The sequence below is a fragment of the Pseudoliparis swirei genome, chromosome 17 (assembly GCF_029220125.1).
Source record: "Pseudoliparis swirei isolate HS2019 ecotype Mariana Trench chromosome 17, NWPU_hadal_v1, whole genome shotgun sequence".
NCBI lineage: Eukaryota > Metazoa > Chordata > Actinopteri > Perciformes > Liparidae > Pseudoliparis > Pseudoliparis swirei.
Genome location: NC_079404.1, coordinates 20,613,497 through 20,625,383, shown reverse-complemented (window position 1 = coordinate 20,625,383; position 11,887 = coordinate 20,613,497). Strand labels below are relative to the sequence as shown.

The window sequence follows — 11,887 nt, the reverse complement described above, 5'->3', positions numbered from 1 at the left end:
GCACCTCTTAATTGTTTTATTCTCGCAAAGAAGCTGAGGCTCAGCATCTCCCAGGCGGCGATGTTTTCTGTCAGGCAGAAGGTGGTCGTGCTCCTTGTGGAAGAAGTGTCAACAACAACACGTCATTTACAGAGGCACTGTTATGTATCACTTTGAAGAGTGTCTAATTGTATGTATTTGTTTGAGGTTAATATCCACATACGATTCCCAGTGTTGATGCGTCATTGTCTGATAATGAAGGAAGTTATTGTTGCGGTTATTCCCCTGGTTGAGCTCTCTCCTGCCCTCCTTCACTTTTAGATACATTTCAAGCATGAAGCGCCACCCTGTGGATGCAGAATATTTCGAAACTAACGAAGATGTAGTATTTCCCTGATTATACTTATCTACTTTTACATAAATCACATGTTCAGTGAAGGGCTTTTACTCAATGCAGTAGTTTTACAGTTTAGTAGCACTTTTATATAAATATCTGGAAATATTTAGATCATTTTCTTACTTATAGTTCATAATAAGTTAGGGAACAGAGTTAATGGTTTGTTAATATTTAATCAATAGCTGTTAATAACATCACATACTATCACATGTTAAACTAGAATGGGCACTCGGTAGAGCGCATACCTTCGCATATCACAAGATTGGGCATTGAATTCTGAACATTTTGGCATTAGTTGCATGCCAATTGGATAAAAATTGACCGTGCTATGGTAAAAAGAAGTTTTTGACCTTTCCATGACCTTGACCTTTGACCCGATCGATCCCAAAATCGAATCAAATGGTCCCCGGATAATAACCAATCATCTCACCAAATTTCATGCGATTCGGTTTTAAACTTTTTTTGTTATGCGAATAACACGCATACAAATAAATAAATAAATACACGGCGATCAAAACATAATGTGGCAGCGGGGTGTGTTTAAGCTCGGCTGCAGAGTGGGTGGAGCGGGGGTGTGGTTCAGGGAACGGTGTCTGATTGTCATCAGCTGGTCTGAGGACAATCAGACCAGCTGATGACAATCTGGCTGTGTCTACTACCGCGCACTTGAGCACTTCGAGCACTGACTTTCAGTGTTCGAAGTGCGCCACTGAAAAAACCAGCAGAATTCAGTGCACTGAAAGTACCCGGATGGTGCACTGCAAACGGGCAAAAAATGTAGTGTAAAACGATGGACACTACTCGCACTAAGCGGCCGCCATCTTGGTGACGTAGCGGAAGAGGAGGAGCCATTTCGCCAGCTTTTCATTTTATTTCTAAAACAATGGCGGACAGCACAAGCGGTAGACCACGAAGCTACAGACCGTAAATGTAAGTATCAGCGGTTATTACACATTGTACTGGTATTACAATGTACTACTAACATGCCATTCTCAGATTAGTGAGCATACCTAGGTAGCATTAGATGCCATTGGATCTGCATGGCAGTTATGATAAGCTAGCTGGGTAATCCACCACCCGGCCAGTCCGACGAAGGTGCACTTTTATCGGACACTTTCCGCTTGACGAGCGGGGCAGGTCGGCTCCAGGCGCTTGCTCCAGCGGCAAGTCCGACGACAGATAGCTATGTCAGTCATCGGACAGTGTTAAACAACGGCTGTTCTGTTAACCAATCGAAATAGCAATTTTAATAATGGATTAACAATGGATATGCTCAGTGTAATAACGGGTTAACATGACACCGCGAACGTTTGCACACACGCCGCCCGATAATTAATACCGTTACGATAGCTATCTAAGCTTGTCCTTCGAGAAATAATTGTAGGTTTCAATCATCGTTGTGTGTTGTTTTTTTAATGCCGTGTATGTATGTATTAATTTAAATGTAATCGTGGTCTGGGACAGAGCACTGAATGGCTATCCTATTTCTGTTTCCTGCCCCAGAGACGTTTCCTGGAGGTGCTGGTGCTGGTCCTCTGCTGCCCTCCCGACATCTGGCTCCAATGACCTCTGGCACCTCACATCCACCTCCAGGGCCTTTAAGAAGATGGACCGCCATCGCGTCTTCAGTATCCCGAAGGACCTCTCCACAACACAACACACCTCGCCTTTGACAGGCAGCAGTTGTAGCTTGGAGGTGGTTGCGGACAGGCTGCCTGAAGGGGGTCATGAGGCAGATGGGTTGGGACAAGCAGGGGGAGCCACCATCCCCAAGGATACAGTATCCTGGTGGAGGGTATGACTGCTCATAGAAGATGGGGCTGTTATTCAGGACCCTGGCATCATGCACTGAGCCCGGGGCCTGTCGAAGGCCCTGGCCACCACCCGATAGGAGGTGGCGCTGGCAAGCCAAAAATAAAAACTAGACAGGAGATCTCGGGCCCCAACCGTGGTCAGTCAGTGCCCAGCACAGCCATGAGGGCGTTGAATGACTCTCGGTGAGCCTGAAGTCCACCCTCATGTCACTGTGGCCATCACAATACAACGCCAGCAGTGGCATTGCAACATGGATACGGCAGCGCCGCCTGGGACTGGGTGGCTGCTGTAGAGTGTGGGGAGGGGAGGGGAAGATTATATTAATATGTAAGTCATTTTATCAATAAAATGTTGTCATTGAGGTTTTGTAGTCTTTTATTGCGTTTTCTGATTTATATTAGAATTGATGCATGTTTGTAACAACAAATTAATATGCCTGTGTGTTCAATTGCTAATTGATTCCTGTATCAGGGTGAACTTCACTACAACAGATGTGTATAAAAGTACAGTCAGTCAAAGTAGGCCTATTACTGTGAATTCAAGCAGATGATGACTCATTTCAGTGGATAATTCTTAAAACTAATTGGAATCTAGGGACAAACATGTACAGATTTGTCATGTTTTATTTCCATATGGTGTGTATGTGGATTGCAAAGAAGAAGGCTACTTCTGACAAAGATAATTGAGAATTTAGCATACCTAGCGAGGAGAATTTAATTGCAACTACTACATGAAGCTATGCTGTGAAGGTAAGGCAAAATCACACAATTAAATTTACATATACCATCTCGACTTCAGCCAGAAGGCGGAGGCTCCTGCCGCGATTGTGGAGGTATCGCAGTTTCCACATGGGGCGGAGAAAGGTAAACAAGGGGCAACAAGAGGGCAAGAAGTGCATTCATTTGGTCACTAAGGGTTCGGGTATCGCAAGCAGATTTGCATACGTCACTCCCGGCTTAATTTCGCGGGTGCCGTAAACAGATTTGCGTCCGTCACTTCCGCCAAGTGGTTAACGTAAGTGTTCCATTTGAGACAGCACTTCATCAGCGACGCATTACACTGCAATGCAGTGCACTGAATTGCAGTGTACTGCATTGCAGTGTACTTCGTTAAGTGCGCGGTAGTAGACACAGCCACGGTCTGCTGTCTGGAAACAATAAAATATATTACGAATAACCATCCGACTACTCATTCCATGGTGCTTGAAGGGGGGAACCTACTAGTGACGGCGAGACACGTGTCACACATAACCTTCCACATTTTCAATGCGAAGGTAATTAGCTTTTTACGTGTTACGGTTTGCACGCAGGAAGTTCAACAGATGTCTCATCACATGTGAATCTTAAGATGCGAGTCATTTTGAAACTGAATTTGGCTTCGGTGGCGTGTGTGAAGTCACTTCACACCAAACCTGGGAACAACTCAAAGAACCTCTGGGCAACTGTTGCTGGACACTTCCTCCAAAAATATGTCCTACAATGTCATATCTTTATTTTTTTGTATTCAAATGGATAAAAAAAAAGAGCATAACAATGCAGCCTACAAGTCAATAAAAAATGTGTTGCCTAGCATAAGTACAATACACAGTGAGTGTGTCTTTCTGTATTCTTGTTGTTCTTAGTTTGTACTCTTGGTTGAATGCACTTTTTTTTCTTTATTTGATATTCATTTTCTGATTTATTTGATATTAATTTAGGATAGGAATACATAAGCATTTTTTGCTTCTACCTATACCTTTTCAGTCTTTCTGTTTTGTATATTATATAGGATAATATTTTATTGCATTTGATTTGATTGCCTGAATAAAATACACAACAACAACTTATTGTAAGCTTTGGATACAAGCGTCTGCTAAATGACATGTAATGTAACATGTAATGAGTGACTTCAGTAAATGTTGTTATTCAGACAAATCAGAATACTGGACACAACTATTTGAATGCCAATGTGCACATCATTAATAATATGCACATATGCATGCTCCTCGCTGGGCACGTGCACAGATAGACCCCTAGTGGTGCTCAAGCACCTGCCCTTTTGCCCTGGATGAGAAAAGGGCCCTTTTTGCTGGAGCGCACTTTTTTCTCATTCATCAGTATTTAAGAATACAAGTTACTCTCTCGGTCATCAAGTCCCCCGAAATGTGTTTTAATATCCGACGGGGCATTTAGAGGAAACGCAGGTTGAGGACAGCATCATCAGTATAGTGCTGCTAATGCTTCAACTCTGTCAGCATTTTTTTGGGGCAATGGGTGCTCTTCTTTTGGGTTTGAGCACCTGCCCCCCAAAATGTCTGCACGTGCCTGCTCCTCGCAGACTGCAGTGGTCATATTTAGGCTGGAGAGGGGCCCCTGGGCGGGGTCTCCGTTTCTGGGTGGAGCGCACCGTCAGGAAATAAGATGTGAACATGTTTCCCTCGGTGTTCTCATGAGTCGGATGAGCTGCGTTCTCCGGAGGGCCTTCAGCATCCAGCGGTTCACCATGAACGCAGACAGAGGACAGCTCCGAGGTAGGCGCGCTCCTCTTTCATCTTCTTATCCTCACTTGCTCACCAACGGAGAGCGAGTTTAAAAACAACACGTGACTGCTTTGCGTGAAGTTTACATGTTTTGCGTGTCGCCTCAAAGCTCCACACGGTTTCTATAAAGCTGCGTTTGTTCGCTGTGCAGTGACTCATGTGTCTGGAATAATGTGGCAGACGTTTCCATGATGAGCGGGTCACTATTTTGACAACCGAGGTGGTAACCGATGGCCGTGTGTGTGTGTGTGTGTGTGTGTGTGTGTGGGTGACGTCATAGTGGGTGTTGGAAGACTTTACATGTATGCTGATGTACTTCCAATAAGTGCAAAAGTAATCCGATCCTCAAATAAAAGTAGTAATATCACGGTTTAGAGGTACTCTGTTACAGTATTGTTAGTATAGTAGCTGCATTTAGAAAGTATTGGCATCAAAATAAACTTGCAGTATCAAAAGTGCTCATTATGCACGCTGATCAGTTTCTGATTAGTTTGTTATTTTATTTACCAGTGCAGCAATGCGTACATCACTTTTGTGTTGCAGTTGGTGAAGGTTGATATTAATCTATGATATAATAATATCACTATGTTATAGTACAATAATAATAATAATAATTACTTTATTTATATAGCACCTTTTAAAAACAAAGTGTACAAAGTGCTCTACAGAGAGTCAAGGCAAAACAAATAGAATAGTAAGAAACAAATATAACATTAAAAAAAATATATATATTAAAATAATAATACAAAAAAACAGACAAACTAAATTAGGGGAACTAAAGTGCTGCATAAAAGTACAAGATCAATTAAAAGCTGTTCTATAAAAAATGGGTTTTAAGAAGTGATTTAAAAGAAGTCACTGATTCTGCTACAATCATACCCTCTGAAATGTAGTTGAGTAGAATAATATTCAGTAATTACTCCAGTAATGTACCTAAAATTGTACTCGTGTACAGTGCTCGATTGCTCCAGTGACATAGTTACTGAACACCACTGACTTTAATTCCATTTCCACTTTATTTTACGAGTGATAGTATGCACTTTTTACTCCACTACATTTCTTTGACAGCTGTAGTTATTGGCTATATTATAGATTAAGATGTTTCATACCAAAAAATATTTAAAATGAAGAATGGCTCTTTAAAGTGTTCAACCCACGTCAATTAAAGTCTCCTCCAACTCGACCAGCTGCACAACACTTATGTACACTACTGTTCAAAAGTTTGGGGTCACTTAGAAATGTCTTTATTTTTCAAAGTAAAGCACTGTTTTTTCAATAAAGATAACATTAATCAAAAATACCCTCTATACATTGTTAATGTGGTAAATGACTATTCTAGGTGGAAACGTCTGGTTTCTAATGAAATATCTCCATAGGTGTATAGAGGCCCATTTCCATCAACTATCACTGCAGTGTTCTAATGGTACATTGTGTTTGCTAATCGCCTTAGAAGACTAATGTCTGATTAGAAAACCCTTGTGCAATTATGTTAGCACAGCTGAAAACAGTTATGCTGGTGATATAAGCTATACAACTGGCCTTCCTTTGAGCTTGAAGTTTGAAGAACAAAATTAATACTTCAAATATTAATCATTATTTCTAACCTTGTCAATGTCTTGACTATATTTTCTATTCAATTTTCAATTCATTTGATAAATAAAAGTGAGTTTTCATGGAAGACACAAAATTGTCTGGATGACCCCAAACTTTTGAACGGTAGTGTTCCTTTTTCGTAGTGTTATTTTTACCAGTGTATTTGTCTGAGTAGCTCAGGGTTCCGGCTCAGTTTATGTTGACATGTTCCGTAACAATCGATGATCTCAAATGATTTTGAATGTATTGCAGCACAGGCCTCCTCTGTCGGGCCTGATGTTTGTTTGTATGGACTGAACCATGTAAGTGTTGTAAAACAGCCCGATGAGTAAGTCAGGGGAAGTTTCTCTGGGTGTGTGGCCGCACACACACACTCCCATTACTGCTGTCATTTTCTAGCTGAAGTCTGACAGAACAGCTCATATTCTCATGATATAGCAGTGAGATCATAATGGGCGTGTACTTCCCATTTCTTGTTCACTTATTTGCTGAAGGCATTGTATTCCTTTAAAGATTATAATGTGATATCTAGATGCAGTCCCTCCTCACCAGTGCAGTGTACAGTTGGTTGTCAACTAAAAGCTTGGAACATAAGCAAGAAACGTGTGTAATTTCCTCTTCTGTGCAATATATTGCATGTCATGTCGGTTATCTGACGTCCAGGAAGGAAGATAACAACATCAGTGGAAGTGTTTCCCCACATTATTTCACTTACAAGCTGAATTTCATTGGATAAAATCTATTTCTTTTGGGACAAGGAAGGCGTTGCTGATTTTATTTTGGACAAAATGTGAACAGGATGTAAATGCCGACAGGCAAACTGTTGGTAAGTAAAGAGGGTTATCAGAGACGGGGGGGACCAAAGGGACCAATCTTCCTTCCTCCCATGTTGCTGATACTTGACGAGTGCGTCACTCTGTCTCCCTCAGCCCACTGCCTCTATATTTAGAAGCACAATCTGTGCTTCCCCCTTGGGGCTGGAGCGTTTTACAAAAATACCAGTTTTTAAATATATGTATATTAGGGCTGTCAGCGTTAACGCGTTAATCTATGCGATTAATTTGGCTGCGTTAACGCACTAAAATATTTTGACGCAATTAACGCAACTTTGTTTACTTCCGGTGTCAAACCGCGGCAGTACGGTTTAACACTGTTTCCGTTTTTAAAACAATTATTTTTCTGCGAAAATAAGAAGCAGAAATCATTTTAAACTCGTGGATGAATCAGTCGGGTTTCCTCCTGCTCCTCCTTCCTCCCGTCTGCTCCTCTGACACACAGAGGAACGGAGGGGCGACGTGTCGGGTGACGCGGCGCGGAAAGAACTCGTCACACGAAACCTTCAACGTGATTGGTCAATCCGTTTGTCTGTCAACATTTTGGGAAAAAACAACCAATGAACACTCAGTAAATCACAAAGGACCTCCCACCTCACAGGTGAGGCTCTATAGCAGCCTGTCAGTCAGAGAGCAGAGAACACGGCACCAGGACAACTGAGCCTCATTGAATAGAGCTGAGATTGTTCTGGAATGTTTGATGTAGAACACGTGGGTATGTGTCATATGCAAACGCCTTTAAAAGGTGAATTTGTTGTTGTTGTTGTAAAATGTATAAAATGCCCCCAGCCTCCAGAGGGTTAACGTGACATATGTGAATGTCAGTCAGTCACCAAGGCCACTGGTTCTGCTGTTCAGTGTTAAAGATGACAGGACCAATGGGGTCTCAATATACTTCTTTTTTTTTACTAATCTGATGTTTCACTGAAGAAACAATTTATCATCCACAATATTAAATACCTCGCTGGCACTTTATCGGTAGGAGCCTCTTTGAAACACAGCTCTGTGTGAAGTTTGGTCTTTAAAAAGAATGAACTTTTAACTTTTAACTTTTAATTGCGATTAATCACGATTAATCGCAATCAAGATGTGCGATTAATTAGTAAATTTTTTTAAATCGATTGACAGCCTGAATGTATATATACATATACACTACCGTTCAAAGGTTTGGGGTCACCCAGACAATTACGTGTCTTCCATGAAAAATCACACTTTTATTTATCAAATGAATATAAAATGTAGTCAAGACATTGACAAGGTTAGAAATAATGATTAATATTTGAGGTATTAATTTTGTTCTACAAACTTCAAGCTCAAAGGAAGGCCAGTTGTATAGTTTATATCACCAGCATAACTGTTTTCAGCTGTGCTAACATAATTGCACAAGGGTTTTCTAATCAGACATTAGTCTTCTAAGGCGATTAGCAAACACAATGTACCATTAGAACACTGGAGTGATCGTTGATGGAAATGGGCCTCTATACACCGATGGAGATATTTCATTAGAAACCAGACGTTTCCACCTAGAATAGTCATTTACCACATTAACAATCTATAGTGTGTATTTTTGATTAATTTAATGTTATCTTTATTGAAAAAACAGTGCTTTTCTTTGAAAAATAAAGACATTTCTAAGTGACTCCAAACTTTTGAACGGTAGTGTATATATATATATATATATATATTCATTAATTTTGCAATTTGCTGATTTTGTTTCAGGATCTGAGCTGCAGCTGCCCGGACGCCTGCGGCGTGCTTAAATGTGCATGTTGGAAACCAGCTGAAGATGCAGGGGGCCGTTGCACGAGTGTGTATGGTGGTGGCCGCCGCCATACTAAACCACCCGTTGCGCTTTCCTCAAGAGAACGCCACGCTCGCGGAGCAGGACGAGGAGCTGGTGGCTCGTATGCGGCAGCATGAGGAGCGGCTGAAAATGGAGCAGGCGAGGTTTGAGGAAGAGCTCTCGCGGCCGGAGGAAGAGCCGGAAGAAACCCGCTCGGAGGAAGGTTCTAGTTGGTACTTTTGGAGCGCTGTGTCTGTCGTTCTCTTCTTCGCCATCGAGGTGTCCCGGTCGCAGGGTGGTGCCGACGCCGCAATCCGGCCAGTTGAGGACGACGACGTGTTTTCCGAGGGCGGATCCGTCACCGCCGGGACGGTGGTGCTGGATAAAGACGCCCTGAGCAACTTCTGCGACGACTGCGCCTCCGCGTCGGCGCGTGAAAACTGGAGGGTGAGGGGGTTCGTCGAGGGTTTTGCCGACGACCTGTTGGAATCGCTCCGGAGCGTGTGCGACCGGTGGGCGGACATGGAAGTCGGCGACTTCGTCGGCGTCGGGAGCATGTTCGAGTCGTGGAAGGTGTGCAAGCCGCTGATGTGCGACCTCATCGTGCCGCTCTCGCCTCCGGAGCCGTACTCCTTCCGGTTCCACCTGTGGTGCGGCCCCTCCGGCGACATGCCTCCGGACATGCAGGGCTGCGGCAGGATCAAAGTGACCCGTGAGCGCGAGCGGGGCTGCCTCTGCGGCGCCGCGGACCTGGGAGACGACGTGCTCTGCCTGTTGCACGGCACGGACGAGCCGCTCGGAGACGAGCCGCTGTGCGCCGGGAACACGCGCTTCTTGGCCAAAGATCAAGTCATGAAGTGGTTTCAGATCTCGGTGACCAGAGCGTGGGCACGCATCTCTTACAAATACGACTTTGAGCTCAATTTCCGCAACCTGGATGCCGCCGGCGCTCTGAAGATCCGATTCCGTTCGGGCAAAGTGGTCGTGCTGAACGTCATACCGGCGGTTCGGCTGGAGGACACGGACGCTTACTTCGTGTTGCGCTTCCCGTCGGACAGCGACGGCGCTCCTGACCCATGCTGGCCCCTCTCTTTCGCCGTCTACGAGAGGAATTTGCTGAAGCATTTCTCGAAGCGCCTGCCGCAAAACTCCTGTCATTTGCACTGCCTTCGGATTGTGACTTTCCTCCACAGAAAGCAGACGGAGCTCACGGGGAAAAGCGGCCTCACGAACTACCACGTGAAGACCGCGCTGTTGCACTTGCTGATGACCGAAGGGGCGTCGGCGTGGAGCATCGGGAGCACGGAGCGCAGGCTTCGGGACGTGCTCGGCTTCTTGCAGAGGAGCCTACACGAGAAGAGACTTCACCACGCTCTGATCGGGAACAGGAACGTGCCGGAGGAAGTCCAGGTCCCCGAGATGTTTCGCAAGGCAGAGCCCGTCAACCTGTTCCGGTCTCTGGTGCTGCAGAGGGAACTTTATGCAGCGACCGTCGGGCATTTCCACGAGATGTTGAGAAACGCTCCCGTGCTCCTACGAGAGTACACGTCGCACTCATCCAACGGCGCTCCGCACCACAGGCCGGACGCAAGCTTGTGAGCGTTGGCCATATTTGTTATCGTGACTATCTTTAACCCTCCTGTTGCCTTTACATTTACTGACATTTTACCCTCGGGGTCAATTTGACCCCAGCAATTAAAACCTCCAGAAAATTATGAGAATTAATATTGTTTTCCAAGTTTAAGTGTGAGGTACTTTGTTTGTTTGTTGACTACCTAAATAGCCCTTTAAATATTAAAGTTGATATTTCTTATGTTTGACAGTGAAAAACAGCCTGGGGTCAAATTGACCCTAAAGGTAACAGGAGGGTTAAATATCGTTCAATGTTACAATTAGTTGCACAATTGGTCAAATGAAGAAGGTGCACCGTTATTTGTTACAGCTGATATCTTGACATGAATTCTTGTTTTTTTGATGCTGCTTTCTTCACTTGACAAGGAGTCCCTATGTGTGACTCTACACAATACTGGAGCAGAAATTCAACAGTGGGTTCTGTTTGTAAAATAGTCGCACAAGATTTGATGGGTGTATTTAAGTGAGTATTAATTAAATCTGTAAGACTGTTACTGGAGTCATATTGCTTCTTTTATCGCGTGACCTGCTGGAGAGGTTTTCCAGTGGAAATCTGTCTGCCTTTCAGACACAGGAAGATGATCCTTTTAAAAATGCATTTTACCTTTTCAAAGAATACATAATGCACTTTCTCAGAGCATTTTAACAAAGAAGACTTATAGCAGTGCTTTGTTTAACATTCCTACTGTTGCAGATCTGATGTGCAGCTAATAATTGCGCAATGTTTTGCCGGTTACATTTTTGCTGTGTGTGGGGGGGGGTGCTAATGTAGTTATTATTTATAACAGACAAAAAGTTCAGGTCAGTCATTTCATCCGTTTTTTTATTAAAGAAAGATCGATCAACACTTGAGTCAGATTTTCTTCACTGAACCACATTTCCATTATTGTTTGTACTATTCTGATCAATCACAAAATAAATGGCCAGCAAAAATGTTTTCCCCCTTCAATGTCAAGTTTATAGTCATCACAGTTACTATATTTTCCTAGTTTATCAAATTTAGAAACACAGACATGAGCCCAGAGTCACATAATCAAAAAGATGGATCTGAATAATAAATGGTGCAGTTTGATGTTTCGAGCCCTTCTTTTCTACAGGCCGTAGTCGTAGTTGGGTTTCCCCTCCGCGTAGGTCTTTTGGAAGGCCCTGTGGGTGTCCACACTGTGCATTGTGGCTTTGACAGCCTCGTCCTCCAACATTAGCTCCGCCCACTTCGTCAGATCGGGTGTGCCGTCAAGGCATCTGAAAAGACAAAGGGAATCAAATCATTTGCCTAACTACAACACATGAACATCAAGCGGCCTCATGAAATGTGACCCATCGGACGTCATGACCAG

The 11,887-nt window shown here is 43.6% G+C and overlaps 2 protein-coding genes and 1 long non-coding RNA gene across 4 annotated transcripts in view; 2 read left to right on the top strand and 1 right to left on the bottom strand.

The window, feature by feature from the left end:
- The first annotated feature begins 509 nt into the window (after positions 1-509).
- On the top strand, positions 510-2,552 carry LOC130207220 (uncharacterized). The gene is made up of 2 exons (XR_008834256.1): positions 510-1,306; positions 1,880-2,552. It is a non-coding gene; the product is annotated as an uncharacterized LOC130207220 (long non-coding RNA).
- A 2,060-nt stretch (positions 2,553-4,612) lies between these two features.
- On the top strand, positions 4,613-11,397 carry itprip (inositol 1,4,5-trisphosphate receptor interacting protein). Its single transcript, XM_056435335.1, has 2 exons — positions 4,613-4,700; positions 8,855-11,397. The coding sequence occupies exon 2, from the start codon at positions 8,922-8,924 to the stop codon at positions 10,515-10,517; it is 1,596 nt and encodes a 531-aa protein (XP_056291310.1). The 5' UTR covers positions 4,613-4,700; positions 8,855-8,921; the 3' UTR covers positions 10,518-11,397.
- LOC130206994 (glutathione S-transferase omega-1-like) overlaps positions 11,347-11,887 on the bottom strand; it is a 7,969-nt gene continuing 7,428 nt past the window's right edge. For both annotated transcript variants that reach the window (XM_056435337.1, XM_056435336.1), the window contains exon 6: positions 11,347-11,792. In XM_056435337.1, coding sequence (XP_056291312.1) covers positions 11,642-11,792 — 151 coding nt within the window. In that variant the 3' untranslated portion in view covers positions 11,347-11,641. The remainder of the gene's footprint in view (positions 11,793-11,887) is intronic.

Coding starts and splice junctions, on each gene's coding strand:
- itprip (XM_056435335.1), top strand. CDS start 8,922: ATGCAGGGGGCCGTTGCACGAGTGTGTATGGTGGTGGCCGCCGCCATA.